The sequence below is a fragment of the Tiliqua scincoides genome, chromosome 3, assembly GCF_035046505.1.
Source record: "Tiliqua scincoides isolate rTilSci1 chromosome 3, rTilSci1.hap2, whole genome shotgun sequence".
NCBI lineage: Eukaryota > Metazoa > Chordata > Lepidosauria > Squamata > Scincidae > Tiliqua > Tiliqua scincoides.
In genome coordinates, this window is record NC_089823.1 from 127858567 (window position 1) to 127881307 (window position 22741).

Here is a 22741-nt window from a genome sequence, read left to right on the forward strand (position 1 = left end):
AGCTTTTGGCTGCTGCTGTGTTTTATTATTGGTTACATTTCTATCCTGCTCTTCCCTCCAGTTTCCCTCCTCCCCCATTTTAGCCTCATAACACTGTGAAATGAGTTTGGCTGATAGAGAGAGAGAGAGAGAGAGAGAGAGAGAGAGAGAGAGACTAGCACAGGCTGACCCACTAAGCTTCATGACTCAGCTGCGCATGACACTGGCTCTTCTCTGAGAAACAGAATGGTGGGTGTGTCATGTTCAAGCCCAAGCACACACATCTTCCCCTTTTCTGCAAAGATCCTTAAAAGTAGATCTCTCCTCCTCCTTGCAGACCTCTTCCTGAACATTCCTATATCCCCCACCCCCAAAAAGCTACTTTCTTGATTCTCTGGTTAGATGGAAACAGAAACTGTGAAGGCCCTGCTTTGCCTTGCCTTTTCTGTTGCATAGAGCTATGGTTGCAAACAGCAGGAACTGAACTTGCATCAAACAGCATAACAAACATCATTAGCGAAGCAGGTGCTTTAGATGGACCTATGGAGACCTCATTCCCCACACCCTACAGCCAAGATTGTGCAGGAACTTGTCCCTACAATTTGTAGGCTACAAAAGACTGTTGCGAGGAAAGATTCCTATCCCAGAGGCCTATCAGAACTTTCAAAAGGCACTGTTGAAATCAGATGTAGATCAAGAGCACCACCTAGGGCTTGAACTGAACACTACCTGAGGACCTGGCTTTGTCTCCATTCTCCAGAAGTTCCCACACTGTGTATGGCATCCTGTGAGGGCCTGTAATGTGATTTCACAAATCCATCATGTGGACTGCATTCACCACTCTGCCCCTCAGAGCACTGGAGCATTGATGAATCGCTTCCAGTATATAGGACCAGAGACATCAACCCAGAGGAGGCAGGAACATGCACCAGGCACTCCTGCTGTCCCTGATAGCTGTGGAGGGTAGGGTTTCTAGAAGCATGACCATTGCCCAGAAAGTGCAGTCCTGCTGAGCTTGAGCCTCAGCTAAAGTGGATGCTGGGCAGACATCTTGGATTATTCCACAGTTGCAAGGAGCATGTGTGACAAAACTGCTAGACGGGTCATAAACCCATTAACTCTAACAGGCCTTTCACATTTTATGGCACCAGCTGTTTCACACCTCGGTGAACCACGTGAGCAACTTCCAATTACAGTTTCTTACCATCCACAAACAATCTAAAAAACAAAACTTTGCAGGTTGCTCATGAGCAGTTCTTGGTAAGTACTTACCATACAGGTTGCTCCTCAGGTGTACTGACTATATTAACACACAGCAGTCAATGCTCCCAGATTACCATAAAGGAACTGCCTTTATAGGTTCAAATAAATGCCAAGCCCTGCCCATGTCCCCACCCATCTGTAAACAGAGCGGGGACAGAAGCCACAAGAGGGAGGAGGGTCACATGTAGCAGCTGTGAGGCTTACCAGGATGACTTGATCCTTGGTAGCTACTCAGAAGTGGTCCCACTACAGCCAGTCATTCAATGAGAGTTCCTCCTTTCCAGCCATGTGGTGGAAAGTATTTTATAGCTATGAACTGCCTCTCCCCCTTTCCTGCCTCCTCCCCCTCCTGGGGCTTCTGCAGCCAATTGTAAGGCGAGAACCCCCTTGGGCTCCTCCTCCTGCTCTGCATCAGCCAAAGAAAGTATCAGAACACCCATCCTTTGCCCAATGATCATTGGTTCCTTCCTTCCTATGGCAGATGGGCAAAAGAGCTCACCCACCTCTCCCCTCCAGCTCAGAGGCATTATTAAACCTTCCTTGCCTCATGGCGGGAACCTCCCTGCTGCTCTCCCAGTCTGATTGCTGGCCCCATAAGGTTTTTCACTTTGTGAAAATAGTAAGCAAGTACACCCAGATACAGGCAGTCTTGAGTCAGCATGCGTGGGGACTAGTGCTGGGTCAGGGGGTCCCTGACTCAAGTGTTTTTCAGAGTCTCACAAAACAACTCACGAGTCAACAAAAAATGCTAATTTTTGCAACTTGAGTCTGAGTCACTGACTCAAATTCCCATCCCTGCTCACCAAAGTATAACTTATCTCCTGGACAGATCTTGTCAGCCCACACCACCACAGTCAGCATAGCAGCCATCCATGTTGAGAAAAAGTGGTATTAGGCAAACTCTTAGTAAAATGGTGGGTCTTTATATCTGACTCCCGACTCCCCAACCAATCAGAAGTTGGAATCAGCTGAACCTTCTAGCAGGCTATGTGAGCAGTAGCCACTTGCTCATGGCATTTTGCCCTGCTCTTCCTAAATCCCACAGCTGCAGCTTATCATGAAATCAGGATGTCCTTGACCAATTAGCCAGCTATATGAGAAAGAATTTAATCTAGAGACTGGCACAGGCGCTACCACTTCCCCAGAACAAAGTCTTTCTCAGCACACTTAGGGCCCAATCCTATCCAACTTTCCAGTGCCAGTACTGCTGTGCCAATGGGGTATGCACTGCTTCCTGTGATGGGAAGGCAGTCACAGAGGCCTCCTCAAGGTATGGGAACATTTGTTCCCTTACCTCGGGGCTGCATTGGTGCTGGAAAGTTGGATAGGATTGGGCCCTTAATGAGACACTTTCTCACTGTACCCAGGCAGCATTCAGTGAAAGGTAAAATGACTACACGCAGAGGGCTACTTTACTTTTAGTCAACTTAACCATTTCTGTCACAGAATGCCTGCATGTTGTTTTGTAACTGGTCAATATAGCTAATATGCATCTTGTCTGATGCTACTCACAACCTCTCAGTGCTTCTGAAACCATTAACCATGGTATCCTTCTGGGCTTCTATTAAGGAATGGTTGGAGGCTAGTCAAGGGGAATAGCACTTGGTGGTTAGGGCACCCATTGCTGCTTTCTGCTTTCCCAAATTTACTGGGTCAGCAGATAAATGGGGGTTGGATGATATCACTGGTATAGGTATCTGCTACTACCATCTTGGACTAAAGAATTCAGGTGGGGGGACCAACTGGGAAAAGCCACTGCTCCCAGGAGAGTACAAAACCCATGGTTCTTGTTTTAAAAGGGAGGAAATGAAGACTCTCTCACAGCTGCTTGACAGTCATGGATGTAAAAGCTACCATGTACAAGTGGCTACTGCACTCATTCTTGGAAGGGAGGTCCTAGAAGGAATGCTCACAGAACTTGCTTGCAGAGGCATTGCTACCTTTTCCTGGATCTGACCAGTGTGGCAGTGGTGGTCCTGGCGGTTTTCCTGCCAGGGGCCATTATCCCACCTGCCACCCCCTGAACTGGAAGTAATTGTCACTGTAATTGCCACCGGTACACAGCCCTTTTTGAAAAAAAAAAAAAGAGTGAGGGAGGAGGCAATCCAGGCTCCGAGTCTCACTTCCTGGGTGACTTCCAGTGGTGTGAAAAAGCTCCAAAGAAGCTTCTAGCAGCACAGAAGATTCATTGGAGCTGAAGTGGCGTGTGCCTCCTCTGAAAACGGAGGGCTCCCCGGATGTTCTGAGGGCCCCCCCTCTCCTCCCCTTTCTTTAAAGGTGAGAAGGCAGCCCTTAGATGTGTTTGGGAACTGCACCTAGAGTGGCTGCAGGAGTGCAGTCACTGTAGCCATGGTTCATCACTGATCAGAGGGCCATCCTACTCCTTGCCTCCCCTTTAAAGAAAGGAGAGGGGAGGAGGGCAGCCCTCAGATAAATACGGAACTGCATTTACAGCAGTTGTGCTCCTACAGCCACTGTTGGCACGGTTAAAAAGCAGGTGACGGGTAGCAGGTCGTGGTGCTGCCCTCCAGGGTGCCTAAATTCCTGGTGCCTGGGGCATTTGCACCCCGCCCTCTGGGTTCGCCATGGCAATGTATTTGTGGTGTTATTCCACCACGTGTGCAGATGCAGAAGTAATTGGCAGTGACTGGATGACATTTTCAGACAGGTGGGACATTGCCCTGACTATCCTAGGCCTTTTTCCTCCTATCCTTGCTTGTGAAGTACTGAACTCAAAAGTCTTCATTAGGTAGAAAAACTCTGTCTGCATAGAAAACTTGCATGTCTGAGAGGAGGGTCCTGGCCAAGACTTCTCTCAGGCAGGCTAACTTTCAATAAACAGGAGTTTTTCCTGAGAGAGCACTGAAACAGTCATCACCACCTATAGACCATACAGTGATCTAGTCCAGGAATGGTTTTAATGTGTGATTAGCTCTTTGTGTAAAACAGCCTTAAATCTTTTGCATGAATGCTTCAGTTTCTCAGACTCAGGTTTTCCTTACATAGCATCATTAAACATTGAGGTAGAATCTGAAATTAAATGTCTTTCCAAAGCAGTTTACTTGCGCTGGTTGTGCACCTGTGTTTAGCAGATGACCCACAGGTCCATGCTCAGGAAGCCACAGCTTCAAATTCTCTTTCTCTCTTGTCCCTGCCTCAAAGTCCAACATCTGCAAAGGGTTAACTGCATATTCAACACAAGCATGCATTTACAACTGGGGGGGGGGGATGCCAGTGGAACAAACTTGGAGCAGGGAAAGAACTGTGCCCAATTTGTCTTCTTTTTACTCAAACTTCCTCTCCAAAGTTGATTTAAAACAAACAAACAAACAAAAGCATACACACATTGTGGTTCATTTGCACATTATATGTAGTTATTCCTCTTGAAAGTGCTATGAAAGTGTTAGATAGTACTTTATTTAAGACCAAAGTAATGCTGTTGGATACTCTCTTTTGCGCCCAAGTAACTGAATAAATTATCTTTTTTGATAATTGCTCAAATGAAGTCAACTACTTTGGCTGAGTGTATAGAAAGTTCAAATTATCCAGGTTGCCCCATCTCATTGCCTCCCCCCATTACCTTTGGTGGAATGTAATTCTGTCATTTCTCTTGTGGTTTACAAATTACAGTGTTGCTATAAAACCACCATCACACCTGGATTTTTAGTAGCCTCAGGGTTCCCCCAGAGGAGTTCCTTGTGTTCATCCTTGCAGCTGGAAGATATTAACATGTTGCCCTCCAGGTATACTACCTTTTGGCTGAGCTTTCAGTTCTTTGAGCAGACATATTTTCCGTTATTACAGGGACTCCAGAAAGAATGGCTCTTATTAAGGAGCAGAGAAATGGCGATAACACACTTGGAGATACCTTCATCTCTAGTTATTTTTATATTAGCTGAAATAGAAAAGTCCTGAAAAGTGGTGATCCTCTGATCTTGTCCTCCAGTACACAGTATTGTCTTCTGATGACAAGAAAAAGAATATAAGGAAATAAAAACCGTGATAATAATAAACTAGCCACAAATGCACAATTTAGAGAATGTCTGGGTCACCAAATCTGGCTAGATTTAACATATTTAATATGAGAAGAAAGCTTCCTGTTTGGAGAAAAACAAGCAAAGTGGAGTTAAGCTGGAGCTAAGCAATCATTCTTAAGAAAGTTGAATGTGGTTTGATTTTCGTTTCATGGTGTACACCCATTTATTTTGTCTCACTGGAGCCTTTGTCCAACCAGGCTGAACTGAATTTTCAAACCTGACCAAACCAGGGGTGAAAGTAGGATGCTCACGCTGTGAGCAGCAATCTTCCTCTCAAACCGCTTTCAGCTTTCTGAACTAGCTGTTATCTCCAACCTCAGCTTCTGTCTTTGATATCTGCCTTCCAGGCCTGTTCACCTTCTCCTGGCAGGATTGAATCTAGTTAGTGTTTTGTGCTAGCTGTCGCTAGTCACCTGTCTCCAAGTGCTTTACATTAGCATAGACTGAAATTTAGAACAGATTATCTACTGAGACCAAATTTAAACCAAACTATTTTTGATGGAGAGCCCAATCCTATGCCTGTCTACTCAGAAGTAAGTCCCATTATAGTCAATGGAGCTTACTCCCAGGAAAGTGTGGATAGGATTGCAACCAAAGTTAGTTAAAAAAAAACCCTTTAGCAATATGTGGCCGCTTGCACATCCCAGAATTCTCAAATTCAAAATCATGCCTGCCCTAAATGATCAGCCTGGCCCCTCACTAGTGAGCAAATGTCATCCATGCACACAACTAGCAACTCACCTCTGGGGAGCAATGATTGTCAGGCAACATCACTTCCATCTTAGCAGGATTTTATATAAGACTTAGGCTGCAATCCTAAACAACACACCTTGCCTTACTGAATGGCTGACGGGGAGGGGGTGCAACTGAAGAAACTTATTGTTTTCCCCCCCCAACGCCTGTGCAGCAGGGCCAGTGTGGCAGCACTGCATCCTATGTGCAGATTGTGCAGGGTGGAGGTCTCCTTGAGGTAATGCAACATTTGTTCCCTTACCCTGTGTAAAGCCCCAGCCTGTTCAAAGGGGCAACTCAGATATGTGACTACTAAATAGCTGGCCCAAATCTGAGCTGCTCCATGTTGGGTTTTCAGGCCTGGGAAGGGGGATAGGATTTGGCATGGGCCAGTGCTGCCAATTCTGTCCCCCACCTGGGCTGCCCCTGTCTCCACCCTCCCCCACCTTGTTACACTCTTCCTCATCCTCCCACACCATACCCCACCTCTGCTCTTACCTGCTGTGACACACATCTCCTCCGGGTATGGTGCCAGTGGGATGACGCAGCCCTTCTTGCTGGTGCTCCTAAATGCTAGACTGTCACAACATGCTTTACAGTATGTCTGTGACACTCTAGGCCGGCATAGTGGTTGCTGCACCAGTGCAACACTAAATTAGTGTGATGCCATTAAAGGTTGTTGATTGATTGACACTAAATTAGAATTGTGCCGTGAATCTCATAAATCAGGAAGCAACCGCTACACCTGTCTAGGGTGTCACGGATGTGCCATAAAATATGTTGTCCTATCCCCCTTCCCAGGCCTGAAAACCGACATGGGGCATAATATCAACAGGAATGCAGCAAATCCATCACGTTGGCCCCATGTCATAAAGATCTATGAACAAGCCATGCCCTTCTAGCACTGCAGAAGGCCTGCAGTGAAGAGGCCAGGGCATTCTCTTGGGAGCACATGCCACAGCTGTGTTGTCATGAGGGCAAAGGGCAAATCTCATGTGCCCACCTGCTTCTGACATCGGTTTATATTTATATCCTACTGTTGTTCATGATGAAACTCAAAAGCAGCATGTGTGAGGACTCCCAGGCAGTCTTCCATCCAAGCAACAGCAGACGTTGACTTGAGATTGCTATGTGATGTGCCCTATTCCTAGGGCACTGAGACACTCACAGCCCTAGTTGCGGGTTTCAATGGAGGCTAGATTCAATGGAACAAATCTGAATGGACTGGAAAGAAGACACACGAAACGCACAAGACACACAGTCCTAAAATGACTCGGGGATTGTACACAAGTGCCTAGGGGGTCCCATGCTGCCAACTGACCTTCACACAGAGAGTTTTATTTCAAATTTAAATGAAGTCCTTTCTACAAGAGTGCTCTTAGTTGTATCTTGCAGGAACCACCAGGTGGTGCTGTAATACACCTGGTAAGAAAGCCAAGTCAGACCTATGAAATTGTTCATTCTAATTTTTGTGTATCCTAATTTTGTGTTTCTTCCATAAAAATTAATAGCTAAAACATCACACACACACACACACACACAGAGAGAGAGAGAGAGAGTCACATATACTTTTCAAAATAAGGAGTAAGGTAATGGGTGGATCTCTTGATTTCACAATTTTTAATTTAATATACCACATGTTATTTACAAAACTAATTTGAATGGAGTAGCTGTCATACACAATGGCTCATGTGCTAATTAAATGCTTGGCTTTCAAGAATCTCTCAAACTTTGATTTTTTGTTTTAGAGGTCCCAGATTTTCTTGGGTAAGAGATAAATGGTTTCTTCCAGCAAGAAACAAACCTCAGCCCTTTAAGTGGGATATAACTTGATCCACCAGCGAGTTCTTAATTGTCATGGAATTTCTCTCTCTCTTTCGCAGACAGAAGTTGTATGTACAGGATTTTAGTATTTCCTCTCCGGCTCCAACCTCAATTTGAAGGACTGTAAAAGTTTGACTGGATTCCAGTAGTGTGTGGTTTGCATCGCCTCTGCTCTTCAGCAGAGTCAAAGCGGGTCGCCTAGTCTAACAGGCATGCAGTAAATTTTCCTTTCTTTGCACACCCACAAGACTGAATTGCAGTTTCAAACTACTCATGTCTACAAGAAAGAGAGCTCCTTCATGTTGCATGGAAACCAGTGACCCTTGCATGTGAACAGCTCACTCTCCTAGATCATGAGCTACCATGTACCTGACATCAGCTCAGGTACCTGACATGTACCTGACATGGGCCATCTGCCTTATGATGAACCAGATTCAAAATGCAGACACCCTCCTTCTTTCCTGTTTGGCACCACAAAGTGAATCCTTTCTTAAACAGACCCTTTGAAAGCACCCAAAAGCTTCATTTGTAGAACCAAATGTACAGCTCTTCTGAGAAACCAACCATATGAAATGAGAAACAAAGTCAGGAGCAATCCAATCAAAGCAGAGCACTTTCAATTTTGACATGCTAGTTAAGTATGTGCTGACCTTTCTTCCATTGCTTAACTTTGTCTGATTGGCAGTAGCATCACTAGGGTGAGACGGGGGAGGGCATCTCTGGCATGAGGACTGGCCCACCTGGCTCACTTTTGCCAACATCTGATGCTGAACAGGAGTCCCCAGTAACACCTTCTGGGACCTGTCGGAAGCACTGCAAAACAGTGCCCTTCCTGCCAAATGTCCCAGAAGCACATCGTGGTTGATGGTGTCAAATGCTGATGAGAGGTCTAGCAGAACCAACAGGGACACACATCCCCATAAGAACATAAGAACAGCCCCATTGGATCAGGCCATAGGCCCATCTAGTCCAGCTTCCTGTATCTCACAGCAGCCCACCAAATGCCCCAGGGGGCACACCAGATAACAAGAGACCTGCATCCTGGTGCCCTCCCTGGCATCAGACATAGCCCATTTCTAAAATCAGGAGGTTGCGCATACACATCATGGCTTGTACCCCGTAATGGATTTTTCCTCCAGAAACTTGTCCAATCCCCTTTTAAAGGCTTCCAGGCCAGATGCCATCACCACATCCTGTGGCAAGGAGTTCCACAGACCGACCACACGCTGAGTAAAGAAATATTTTCTTTTGTCTGTCCTAACTCTCCCAACACTCAATTTTAGTGGATGTCCCCTGGTTCTGGTGTTATGTGAGAGTGTAAAGAGCATCTCTCTATACACTTTATCCTTCCCGTGCATAATTTTGTATGTCTCAATCATGTCCCCCCTCAGGCGTCTCTTTTCTAGGCTGAAGAAGCCCAAACACCTTTTCTCATAAGGAAGGTGCCACAGCCTAGCAATCATCTTAGTTGCTCTCTTTTGCACCTTTTTCCATTTCCCCTATCTCTTTTTTGAGATGTGGCGACCAGAACTGGACACAATACCCCAGGTGTGGCCTTACCATTGATTTGTACAACGGCATTATAATATTAGCTGTTTTGTTTTCAATACATTTTCTAATGATCCCAAGCACAGAATTGGCCTTCTTTACTGCTGCCACACATTGGGTCGACACTTTCATTGAGCTGTCCACCACCACCGCAAGATCTCTCTCCTGATCTGTCACAGACAGCTCAGAACCCATTAGCTTATATGTGAAGTTTTGATTTTTTGCCCCAATGTGCATGACTTTACACTTACTGACATTGAAACGCATCTGCCATTTTGCTGCCCATTCTGCCAGTTTGGAGAGATCCTTCTGGAGCTACTCACAATCACTTCTGGTCTTCACCACTCAGAAAAGTTTGGTGTCGTCTGCAAACTTAGCCACCTCACTGCTCAACCCTGTCTCCAGGTCATTTATGAAGAGGTTGAAGAACACTGGTCCCAGCACAGATCCTTGGGGCACACCGCTATTCACCTCTCTCCATTGTGAAAATTGCCCATTGACACCCACTCTCTGTTTCCTGGTCTTCAACCAGGTCTCAATCCATGAGAGGACCTGCCCTCTAATTCCCTGAATGTGGAGTTTTTTCAGTAGCCTTTGGTGAGGGACCGTGTCGAACGCCTTCTGAAAGTCCAGATGTATAATGTCTATGGGTTCTCCCGCATCCACATGCCTGTTGACCTTTTCAAAAAATTCTAAAAGGTTTGTGAAGCAAGACTTACCCATCAAGTCCCCAACAAAGATCACCCAGCAGGACAACCAGAGCAGTTTCAGCCTGAAGCCTGATTGAAAAGGACCCAGACAATCTGTTCCATTCAGAACTTCTGGAGCTGAGATGCCACTGCCAGCTCAATCACCTTGCCCAAAAATGGTAGGTTCCCTATACTTTCCCAATACAGTGGGATCTAGGGCAGTTTCTTCAGAAGGGGACATATCATTGCCTGATTTAATGCCACTGTCAACACCTATCAGACCCTTAACAATCCTTTAACAACCGTTAACAACCCTTCCTGCCCACTCTAACCACCCACGCTGGCAGATCTGATAAGTCAAGCAGGGCAAGGACTAAGCAGATATGGGGAAGGCCTCATACTCCCAAGGATCTTGACCACATCCTGAAACTGTACAAGCTGAAAAGAACCTTGGATAATGGGGTCAACTGATGCTGTGGGGACATCAGTCAGCACCGCTGATGTGGAATCTAAGTTGTGGTAGACACAAGTAATTCTATCTTCCAAGTAATTAGCAAACTGATGACAACGAGTGACTGAGTTTTCCTTTTCTTCCCCTGAGGAACCAGATGGAGAAGATTCTAGTCAACCTGGAACAGCCCCACAGAACAATTCTCCACAGACGTAATGATGGCAGAGAACAAAAGCCTTCTTTGCTGCCATCACTGATACAGAATTGGCTCTAGAAAGAACTCTCGCTGATAGTCAGACTCATTTCAAGTTTTTAGCTGCTATTGCTCAAGTTGTCTGGCAAGCTACTGAGGGCCCCATCCTATCTAGTTTTCTAGTGCCGCTGCAGCCATGCCAATGGGGTGTGCATTGCATCCTGCGGTGGGGAGGCAGTCAAAGAGGCCTCCTCAAGACATGGAAACATTTTTTCCCTGATCTCGGAGCTGCATTGCTGTTGCACCATTGCTAGAAAGTTGGATAGGATTGGGCCCTTAATTGCCTGCAGCTCCTTGGAAAACAAGGGAGCCACATCAGCTCTGCAATGTTAGTTAAACTCAGGAGCACTCTGACCCGTCACCCAGGTCATTTCCTCATTCTAGAGATTGACCAGGGCTTCAGATGAATCACCAATCCTAGTAGTTGGAAAATTCTCCAGAGCTCTCAGGAAACCCTCTGGATCCATCAGCTTCTGGGGTAGGAACTGCCACCAAAGGGAAGAACTCAGACTACCCAAAACAGTGCAAATTCCCCCATGCTGATGTAGCTGTGCCAGCGTGGTTTGCATTCCATGGGGGAATTTTGCATGCTGGAGGTTTCCTTGAGGTAAGGGAACATTTGTCCCCTTGCATCAGGGAAATTCCCAGCCAGTGCAATGGGTCTATTCAGAACTGCCAGTGAAATTACTGGTGCAAGTCTGAGTTGATCCATGTTGGCAGATCACCCCAGGATGGGGGATAGAACATGTTGCACACTGGTGCAGTTGATTCTGCTCCCACCTAGGCCCCATCCACACACCCACTACCCTTTCAGCCCCATTCTGTCCCTCCCTTACCATCGCTCTGATGCAGGAACTTACCTGCTCTGATGTATGTAGAGCTTTCTGCTGGTGGGCCTGGAAACCGTTGTTGCAACATGCTTTATGGCACATTTGTGACAGTGTGCACCAGCAGAGAAGCCACTCCACCAGCATAAGTTGGTTGGTTGGCAACCTTCAGTCTTGAAAGACTATAGTATAAGCCTACAGCACCCGGTACTTCCAGGCAGTCTCCCATCCAAGTACTAACCAGGCCTGACCCTGCTTAGCTTCCAAGATCATAAGCTAAGTATAGGATTGTGCCATCAGTCGCCTGCGACTGAGAGAAACTCACTCTCCAATCCAAGGGAAAGATACATTGTGGCAGTGGGATACCCACTACTGAGAAAGATAAATGCAGCAGTGTGCCCACTGGGCATGTCATCTTGGGAAGTGTGTTGTCTTCCTTGTGTGGGTATCCACAACATGACAGAGAAGCTGCCAAGATTCACCAAATCCACTGATCATGACCAGGTCTTCTTATTTCATATAGGAACAAATGATATTGCCAAAAGTAGCCTCAGAAGGGTCTCCAGAGACCATAAAGCTTTGGACAGGGAAGTGAAGAAGGTGAGGCCCAAGTGGTGGTTTCGCCTACCTTTTCCGTTGAAGGTCAATAATATCTCCCCTTTCTCATAAAGGGAAATATGATTAATTTCACTAGACAACCTGTGCTTTTAACTAATGCTGAGCTCAGGATATGACTTAAGGCCAAATTACATAATTAGACTTGGCTGGTTCACAAATGCATGTACATAATTTAATTTCTCTAGCCTTGATGACGGCCAGCTGAATGTGTGAACTGCCTCTGCTGAAAAGCATGGTGTTGCACATGATGTGATTGAAAAGCTGTCATGTTATATTTGTGACGGTCCCACTCACATCTGCTAGTCATTACTTGGTGTTGCGGTCATGAAAACACATGCATGGCCCAACCCTCACTGAGTGGTCGCTTCAGGGAAAACTCCACATAAGCCAGAAAACTAGTTATGTAAAGCTGATGCCACTTGCTGCATAGGGCAAAAATGAGTTTGTGATACCTGACCAATCATGGCATTCTGTTGTTCAGAATGAGTCATGATAACGATTAGAATTCTGCAACTTGGATAGTCAAAAGGTTGCCCAAGAATGGCAAGTATGGTAAGCAAATGAAATCTAAGTACACACAAGAACACAACAACACAGTATGTTGGCTCCCCTATTTACAACCGGCAAATAAGGCTTTTATTTAATGCACAGCGGATAATACTTGTAATAACATAGAGAATTTCCATTCTCTATTTCTCCATCTTAAAAAAAGTGAAATGTTGTGAAGAGAATCCTTCATTTGAAACTTCTTTTGAACATGCAATGATGAGCGCATGAAATTTTTACAGTTGTCTCCAGTGTGCTGTTAAATCCAGAATGCTGAAACGGTTCTTCTTGACACCTTCATCTTTACCTTTTGTCTAAAAAATTTAGGTTGAGATACTTGGAGAAAGTGATTGGCACAGGCAGCTTGGCAATGATTGTGCCAGGCCTTCAAGGCATCATGTGAGTCTTGCAAGTTAGTTTTATTTCAGTCAATGACAGAAATCAATCAATCACCTCTATTCATTTTATGGTTCTTTAAGAAGACAGTTCAATGGCCCACTCAGACAAGCCATGGTTTGTCACGATCTGGCCAACTCTGGTTCATGCCTACCTCTTCTGTCCTTCACATGCAATTAAAAGTTTTCATTTACAGTTTGTAATCTCTCTCCTTCACTCTACTTTTGTATCTGAAAATGGGAAACTCTGGTTTGCACAAATCACTTCCCATTAACAAACCAGTTTCCTGTAATTGGATGACACTGGAAACTGGTTTGTTAAAAACAGTTAATGGACTCTTCTAACTGTGTACAAAAGTGATGTGATGGGAGGAGACAATGCATCAGCCCAAGTTTCACACCTGCTTGCGCACTTGGTGACAACCCATGATGTGTTGTTAGGCCTAATTCAGATGCATGTTACTAACCTAACGCCCCCTGTTAGAGGGAGGAATGATGCCAGTTAGGAACTTTTCAGTTCACTAACAGCAGTGGATGGCAATGGAAGAATGTAGAATTCTTCATTAAGAATTCTTGACATTTAAGTGTGTAAGATCTTGCTCTCTCAAAACATCTGATAAGACAGATCTGTGGTGCTTCTTAACTAGATTGTGAAAAAGGGCTGGATTCAAATCAACTACACTTGCGCAAATCAAGCATGGACATACCTAGTTTATACAGAAATAACAGAGAGCCAATGTAACTACCACATATAGCCATTATGCTTGCTGTTTGAGTGAAGTATATTAATCTCTTTTCTTCAAAAGGCCATATTTCTTTACTGTAACACTGAATTATATTCTTCATGACTAGCAGATGTCTTACATATGACATGCATTATTTATAAAGCCTTTGTACTCCAAGTGAGTTTCTTTACATACTTTTTAAAACTTCAATTTGAAGTGAAAGATACAACAAGAATTCAAATGCCTTTGCATTACATGGATTTTAAACATTTCTAAATCCCAAAACGTGACTTTATAAAACAGTTTTGGAATAGTTCTACTTTACATTCTGCCCATTCTTTTTAAAAAAAAATATTTTATGTAATTAGTTAGGTTAAATGGCACTTTTTTAAAAATCAGAAAAAAGCATATCCATTGCTGTTCTCAGAGCACAAGCCTAAGCGTGTCTACTCAGAAGTCAGTCCCATTTTAGTCAATGGAGAGCCCTTCTATGTAAGTGTGAGTAGGACTGCAGCCTCACTTTGTGTCGCTACTTTTACTCCCTCTGTGTCTGTGTGTGTATGAAAATGAAATTCAGCTCTTGCCCAACCAGCAGAATAATAAGCTTGCTGAAGGAAAAGAAAATCATCAACTGTGAACCAAATTTTGATAGGTCTTGACTGCTTCCGGCTTCAAATCCGGGTTTCAGGGCTTAAGGTAGATCCAAACAATTGTATGAAATTAAAAAAAAAAATTCAGAAGGATTCACAAGTTCTGATTTTTGACCACATTACTGGTATAGTTATCTGCTTCCAGAATGGTGACATTTAAGGCAAAAACAAGACACTGATGCCTTAGCCGAAAGCAAGTCTCTGCATACATATTGAGAGTGGAGAGCGTAAACCAGGAGTGCACCTGAATGCTCATGTCATCTATCCACAGTTTTATTTCCAATGGGATGAGCATTCTCATTTGTCTCCCTGTGTACACAGGAATGTCTATTCGAAGATGAACTTCACTATGACTTGCACATGGAGATATACACGCTAGGCTGTACGTCTAATTTATGCTGGCAGCTCCCAATGCACACAGAAGACTTTGCTAGTGACTCTCCTTCTCTAGGAGGAAGTGACAGTAGAGTAACTCCACCAGATCTTTGGCATTAGCAATGATATTGCAGTATACGATGAGCTGCGGGCAATATTTCCTATGAAAGCAAGGGGGGAAAGTGCACATTGCACATACCTAAAGTGTGTTGGCTTAAAACAAAAAGAACAGAAGAAGAAAACATCAGTATCTTCTCAGAGGAGGTTTCTCACTTCCAAAAGTTCCCAATGCCAATATCCATCTTGAAGACAGATGTCTTCCTACAGCTGCTTACTGTTTTCAGCTGGACAGTGTGTGCTTTGACAATAAAGGATGGAACATCAGGACTCCTGACGAATCCACTCAGTTATCATTCCTGGAAATAAATTGCATAGTATTAGAATATTTAAAGACAGATTACGAATCACTTTGTTTCTTCTAGTAACCAGAGAAGATTCTGTTTCTTAAGAGCTGAGCTGCTCCTAAGAGGTACAAGTGGTGTCACTAAGGCTGGTGTCACTCAGTGTGTAACTCATGGTGTCACCCTGGCCCCGGCCCCGCCCCCTGTCTCGGCTCTGGCCCGGCCCTTGCTGTGCACAGGAACCCTTTGAGGTGAAGAAGAACCACTCCTCCATGCTGAGCCTCATGGGAACCCTTTGCCTGCTCACTGTTCTTGGCCTTCATGGCACTTTGTCATGTTCTTGGGTGGATGAGAAGCAGTGACTTGTTTAAACCCTGAAACACTGCACAAACACTAAAACACTGACAATCATTTTGGTGTCATCCTCCTAATCGTATCACCCAGTGCGGTTCACGTCTTCTCCCGCACCCCTAGCGATGTCACTCACTGTAACCAAATCAACAATCCACTAACTTTTAACGCCTTCAGCCATGTATTTGAAAAGATTATGGTGACCAGGAAAAAAGTAATAACACAGGCCTACAAAATTAAGGGTCAGAAAAGTTTCTCCCAAACTTTATGGCGGTTTGATATGAATTTGGGGTGCCGATTCCAAAAATGGTATCCATTTTGCCCTATCACGTCTAGTTTTGGAGATATAGTATAGCTTCATTAGTGAATGCTTCAAGCAGCTTCCTCATGAGGAAGCCATGGTGTAGGTTTCCTCATGAGGAAGCTGCTTGAACCATTCACTAAAGAGGCTATACTATGTCTCCAAAACTAGACGTGATAGGGCAAAACAGATGCCATTTTTGGAATCGGCACCCCAAATATACCCAGGAATTGGTGTAACGTTTAAGGAAGCAAAATGTGTGTTGGTCTGTGTAATTATAAGTATCACAGCCTGAAACACAGTTGCTTGGAATCAGAAGAACTTGAGGTGAAACTACACATTTTAAGAAGCACAGGGTTGCTGCAGGAAATGATAGGCTGATCTCAAGTTATCTTCATTCTACTTAGTAATGGTTACTACAACTCACCCCATGTTCCTGAAGCTGATACGTAGAACTTTACCCTGCCACTGCCAGCTATTGATGCACAGCAATGGCAAGGAAGTGTTCACTGTCTGCTCAGCAGCTCACTGGTGTTTCTGGATGCACAATGATGACATCATACATCATCGCTGGACTTCTAGAAACACCAGGCCCTAAGCTGTGCATACTTCAGCTTGCTGGGTTTTGAGTGTGTGGCTGCACAGCTTAAAGGGATCACTGGAAGTGTCTAAAGCAGTGATTCTGAAACCGTAAGCCATGGCCTCTCGGGGATCTGTGGAAACCAGCCGGGTGAGCTACTGAATCCTTGCAAAAAACCCATCACCCTGTATAATGTATAAGATTGTGGTCCTAATGGGAAGCCGCGGCCAATCACCCATTAGATCAAGGGAGCCGCCAGTTTAAAAAGTTTGGGAAAGACTGGTCTAAATCTTTTTAATCTGTAGGTCTTCTGTTGCTATCTTTGTTATTGCTACTTTTATTTCTTTTAACCTGACCAGTATAATTTTAATTGCTTTTATTGGTTTTATTTAAACATTTTTCAACCCAATCCTAACTTGCACTGGAACAGGCAGGCCAGCAGGCCTGCACTGTATCCAGCACAAGTCTTGGGCTGCTCATGGGTCATCCCAAGGCAAGGGGAAGCATATCCCCTTATCCCAGGGAAAGCCACAGCAGCCCCAATGGAGCTCTTTGGAATTGTGCCACCTAAAGAGGTGGTGCAGATCCGACCAGCTCAGGACTGCTCTGGGCTGCCCAGAAATGAGGCTAGGATCCAGCAGAACTGCTAGATCATGGCCCCGGCTCCTGCTCCCCACCCGCCCGCTCGCCCCCGGGAACACACTCTGCCTGCTCCGAAATCCTTACCGTCTGCCTCCTCTCCACCCTCCCCACACTCCCCCACATCCTTGTGCTGGCCAAGCTTGGTCGACGTTACTCACCCGTCCCTGGGTCCTGCACTGGCGCACCAGGCTGTGCACCAGCCTATCTCCCCTTCGATTGGCGCGAAAGTGCTTTACGGCACTTTCACAACACCACTGGGCCAGTGCAAGGGACTTGTCTCAGCCCAGGAGCGCCTCTGAATTGTGCCCTTTATTAATTATATTTTTTATTGCATTTTTATTATTGAACACTGCTTTGAGCACCAAAAAAGCAGTATAGAAATCATTTAAACAATCACCATGCAAAGTAGTTGGAAATAAATTAGATATACTTAATTGACCCACAATTACCACTATTCATATTTTATGATAGGAAAATGGAACATGATCAAGATTACTTTTACTTATTCATTTGAGAGTGGTATTTATTAAAGGAAACTGGGACTGACAATAAAGGTCTGTATTTCTTTGCTACTTAATGTCTAAGATAGTACAGTTGGCCCACATCTTATGTGAGGGTTTCATTCCAGAATCCTTGGCACGTCCCTTCGTCAGGAATCCCACAAGAGAATGTGGAAGTGAAACCCCAGACCCCTTTGCAATACACAGACAATCAACCCCTTGCATTAACCCACCCATCATTATTAGAGTCATTTTGCTAGTAAAGTTAAAGTGGTGTGGTTGATTGGTTTCTTGATTATCAGAATTCTTGATTATCAGGAGTGACATCTGAGGTTGGGTAGGTGGCACTGACAGAGGACCCATGCTCTTGACAGGGCCCACCTGGCCAGGCCCTGAACACTTAGGTTTGGTGGCAGTGGTAGTACCCAGTGCACCATCAGGGTGGGGGCAGCATGGGAAGCCAGTGCAGGGCCTTGCCCCAGAGCCCTTAGCAACCTGGCCCCAGCACTGCTAATTGCATTCAATGGCTCAAGGACTTATTCAGTCCCCTTGATGATTTACTCCAGCTTACTTCACTGTATTGAGGCCTGATCTTTTGGATTATGAAGGTCCAACCATATCACTTTCTCACGAACTGCACAGAAACACCCATGCATTGGCTTCATGCTGCAGAGTTTGTATAAACAAGAAAAAAATATTTACACATTTCAAACACTAGTTAATCCTATATAGAATGGAAAAGAGAGCCTGCACAATTCTTTGTGAATTTCCTCCTTTGATGCATCACTGTTTCACCCATGAGGCCTGTTTCTAGTTTACAATAATTGGCTGTGGTCCAGAAAGACTCATGTGCACATGGCAAAGTGCACATGCAAAGGGTGTGTCCAGACTATTTTTGCTTATATTCTTGTGCTTTGTAGGGTGCAGCTTCAGGACGGCACTTAGGAGACACAGGGGGTCTGCCATTGGAAGTGGGAGACGACAAAATTCCCTGTCTGCTTTGGACTCCAGTTTCTTAAACTGTTTCTTAGTCCCAAGACAGAGAAAAACTGAGGATGGCATTTCATGCTTCTTGGCTTCTGACACACAGATTGGAGGGACATTTCAGACAAAGACTGTTCATCTCCACGGAGCTTGAGTTCACTTACTTTCCCCACTGTCTTCCACGATAGTCAACAACATTTATACCATGACATCAGTGGATGTCATACTTCTATTTTATGAAACTCATGACTTGATAATTAAGTAGCTCCCATCAGGAAAAGCAAAAAGTCTTGTGGCACTTAAAAGACTGACGAATTAATGTATGGAATCATTTTGACTACTTAGATGCAGAGAGAAACAAATGTGAGCACACTTTTGGGTCAAAGGAAGACAGTGCCATTTCTTCCTTCAAGAGTAGCCAACATTAGGAAAGGCACTCTCCAACCTAGATCTGGAGAGGGAGGATCCTCTCCCAAAACTCTCTAAGGCTGAGGTTTTCAAACTCCCAGGGAGTTTGAAAGCCGCAGTAACTTCTTGTGGGGGCGGCGGGAGGCAGCAGGGGAGGGGGAAAGGGATCCTGGGGACTGTACTGGTCCACAGGTGTCCCTGATGCTCCAAAAGTGAAATTGCTCCACTTCCACTTGTTAAGCTTCGGGAAACCCTGCGGACAGCCGGGAAGCTGCAGGAGGCTCTGGTCAGTGTACCCAAGCCCCTGCAGCTACCCTGAGCGGCGCGATCCTAGCGATCGCACCGCTGCCTCCTCCCTGCCTCCAGGCGGCCCCCACCCCTTAAGGCAGGGTTGTCCAGACATTTTGGCAGGAAGGCCATATAATCACTTCAACACTGTGTCAGGGGCCGGGGGGAAAAAAGAATTTACATTTAAAATTTGAATAAATTTACATAAACGAATATATTAGAATGGAACTTATATGAATGAATGAAGGTCTTGCAGTAGATCAAGGCCTCTAAAAGGCCTTGCACAAAACAAGGCTGATCTTTCCTTTGCTGCCACTGCTGCATTACAGACATGAAACAGCAAGTAGCGGAGGGAGCTCTCATCCCACAGCTCACACAAGAGGTCGAACAATCACCCTCACACTGAGAGCAGTTGTGTTGGGTCAGTGTGGGCTCCAGCAAGTCTCTGGAAGGCCAGAGGCTCATTGGAGACTGGGGGCTCCCTGAGGGCCGGATTGAGAGTCCCTGAGGGCCGCAAGTGGCCCCCGGGCCGGGGTTTGCGCACCCCTGCCTTACGGGGAAACAGGCCAGGGCCCACAGGCTGGGGCGTCACGACGCCCCAATCTGAAAAGCCCTGCCCTAGGGATTTTTTTGCCTTCTTTGGGGAGACAGTTTTGGCAGACTGATAACCCCCTCTCAGGCTTCTTTTCCTCCAGTACTTCTCTAACAGCACAAGCCTATGCATGTTCACTCAGAAGTAACTCCCATTGTGCTCAATGGGGGTTACTCCCAGGAAAGTGTGACTAGGACTGCAGCCCAGATGGAGTCTCCCTTCCTGTTCTCCTCCCTGCCACTGCCTGACCTAGGCCAGCAGGAGCACTGAAAAGAGCACACACTGGAGGCCGAGGCCACACAGGAAGCTCCTCCAGCAATGTTATTTATTATGATCAAAAATATCACTATGATGTTTTTCAACAAAAACTCATAAAACACCTTGTAAAGTAAAATATATGAAGGCTGGTCCCTGTCCTAGAGGACTCACAATCTAAAAAATAATAATAAACCACAACACAGTCAGACATGGGGATAGGAGTGTCTCTTCCTGAGGATAGCAGGGTGAGTGAGGGGTGGCCTGTCCAACAGCCACTCCAGAGGCAGATGTAGGAGTTACAGAAATTATTCTTCCACTCACAGATCCCAGTACTGCAGTTGTTCTTCCAGCCAATCAAGATCACACACAAGAGATAGATACTCTCATAGCCCCATGAGCAGGAAGCCTGCAGACTCTGAGCTTTCAGAACGCTCTTAGAGGAGCAGTTATAATCAGCCATCGTTCTATTACAGCACTGTCTTGAGAAAAAGCAGAATCCTAAGATGCTATAAGAACCTTCTCCTGAGGCAGCACCTTGGGCACCAAGTCTTGAAAAGGAAGAAGCTTCCTAGATTCAATCCCATACTAGCTCTTGTCCGCATGGATCCCTCCCCTAGTTCAGAGCATTCCTGATCTTCCTCCAGTGACAGATCAGAGACTTCTTTAGGCACTAGGGAGGACGGTGAGTTTTCTGAAGAGGAAAAATTTACAGAGAAGTCAGGGTAGGCATTCCTTGCTGTGACTGTTTTCCCCAGATTCTATCCAGGGTTGTTGAAACTTGATCCAACCAACTAGGATCAAGAAGACCTAATACTAAACATTCACATCTACAGAGATTGTCTTCACTTGTCCAGCAGCACTTGCTCCTCCTCTGCTCCCTCCATTACTTTTCCAGTGTGCATTAATGAGCTATTCTGCAGAGATTGACAGCAACCATACACAGTTTGCACCATCACTTTGGAGACAAGTTTCAACACCCACTTGAAGACGCCGTGCAAGACCTAGTTGTTGCCACAGCAGATGCAATGACTTAGCTGTCCTGTCCAAGGACCAGACAATATGCTATGATCAGTGTATGTGTTTGGCCCTTGTTTTTTTTTTTTCCTTAGCACAGGAGGGGGGCTGTGTGGAATGGCCCCAAACCACAGCGGGGATATGGGAGCTTAGCACATTGCTCCTGCCACAGTTCCTATCCTGACTGCACTCCAACACACCCTATTTATAGTTTTTAAAAAACCTTTTATTGGTTTCTGAGACTGAGGCTGAACAGAGCAGAGCGGCCTTTGCAGTCTCTTTTTTCCACCCTCCCCCCCCCCAAATTATTTTCCTATGTCTCCTTCCTTTCTTGCTATTACTGCAATAATGGCAGCCAAATTCCTCATTCGTGAAAAGATCTGGTTTGGTAAGTTCAAGTACACTGATGCGGAGAAGAGGTACTATGAACAAATGAATGATTCAGTTCCTTGGTAGTCCTTCCTGGCAGCAGAAGGTGAGCAGCACAATTTTAACAGGACCTGCTGGACACCAACATGAACTGGGAATGCTAGGAGAGCCAAAACCTTTATAATGAGGGCACGGACCTCTACCTTGCCCTTTTCATACTATAAACTCACCTGAGTGTATTAACTAGAAGAAACATCTTTCTGTCATCACCTTCCCCCTCACTTTCACAGAAGCTGAACCACTGGTCATTCCCTCAAGGAAAGTCAAGCTGCCTTCTGCTTCATCTACAAAGGAAATAGAGTCTCCTGTTGTTGAGGATGAGGATGGCAACGTTGACCTGGCTGGCAGTGATGGCAGAAGACCAGACAACTAGCCAAATCTGGAACAAACTGGTCCCAGCAACTGTTACCCTGCAGATGCCTGATCTTGTCTGATCTTGGAAGCTAAGCAGGGTCAGGCCTGGTTAGTACTTGGATGGGAGACCGCCTGGGAATACTGGGTACTGTAGGCTTATACCATAGTCTTTCGAGACTGAAGGTTGCCAACCTGGTCCCAGCATCAAGAAAGAAGACAAGACTGGGATGGATATATGTATACTGAAGGTAATGTTGGCACATGTTTCTGAATGCCCTGGGGCAAAGGCCTGTACTGGGGGCCCCCGTGGCACTCCTTGCCCGCTCCCTGCTAGTGCATTGGGTATTGCCACCAGTACTGAGGGATCAGAAGTTCGTCTGAACAGGCAGGCCCTGCGGTGCCTCTGATGCAGGTGGGGCCTCTGAGGATGATGGGTTGACTGCCCAATCTAGTCAACCTTTGATGCTACCCTTGACTGGAGGAAGTGAAAGCCTGGAGTTTGTATGCAGAATGCTGACATTGCTGCTTTCAAAAAAATATAACAGCAAAAATTTATACTTTCGATGATAAAGGTCAAGAATTGGAGAGCAAAAAATAACATGAGACAAGTTAATTTTTAGTTTGAATATGGAAGAAGGAACCCTCGGGTTGGGACTGGATTGTGCTCGCCTCAGAAAGCAGAGGTATCAGCCCTCTGTGTGGTGTGTCAGGGTATGAAACACAGGAC

At 45.4% G+C, this 22741-nt stretch overlaps 1 protein-coding gene across 1 annotated transcript in view; it reads right to left on the bottom strand.

Moving 5' to 3' along the window:
- Positions 1-12820: 12820 nt before the first annotated feature.
- The window catches only part of ATOH8 (atonal bHLH transcription factor 8), a 40541-nt gene continuing 30620 nt past the window's right edge, over positions 12821-22741 (bottom strand). The window contains exon 3 of the mRNA XM_066620896.1: positions 12821-15328. Within this exon, the coding sequence (XP_066476993.1) occupies positions 15323-15328 (6 nt within the window). The 3' untranslated portion in view covers positions 12821-15322. The remainder of the gene's footprint in view (positions 15329-22741) is intronic.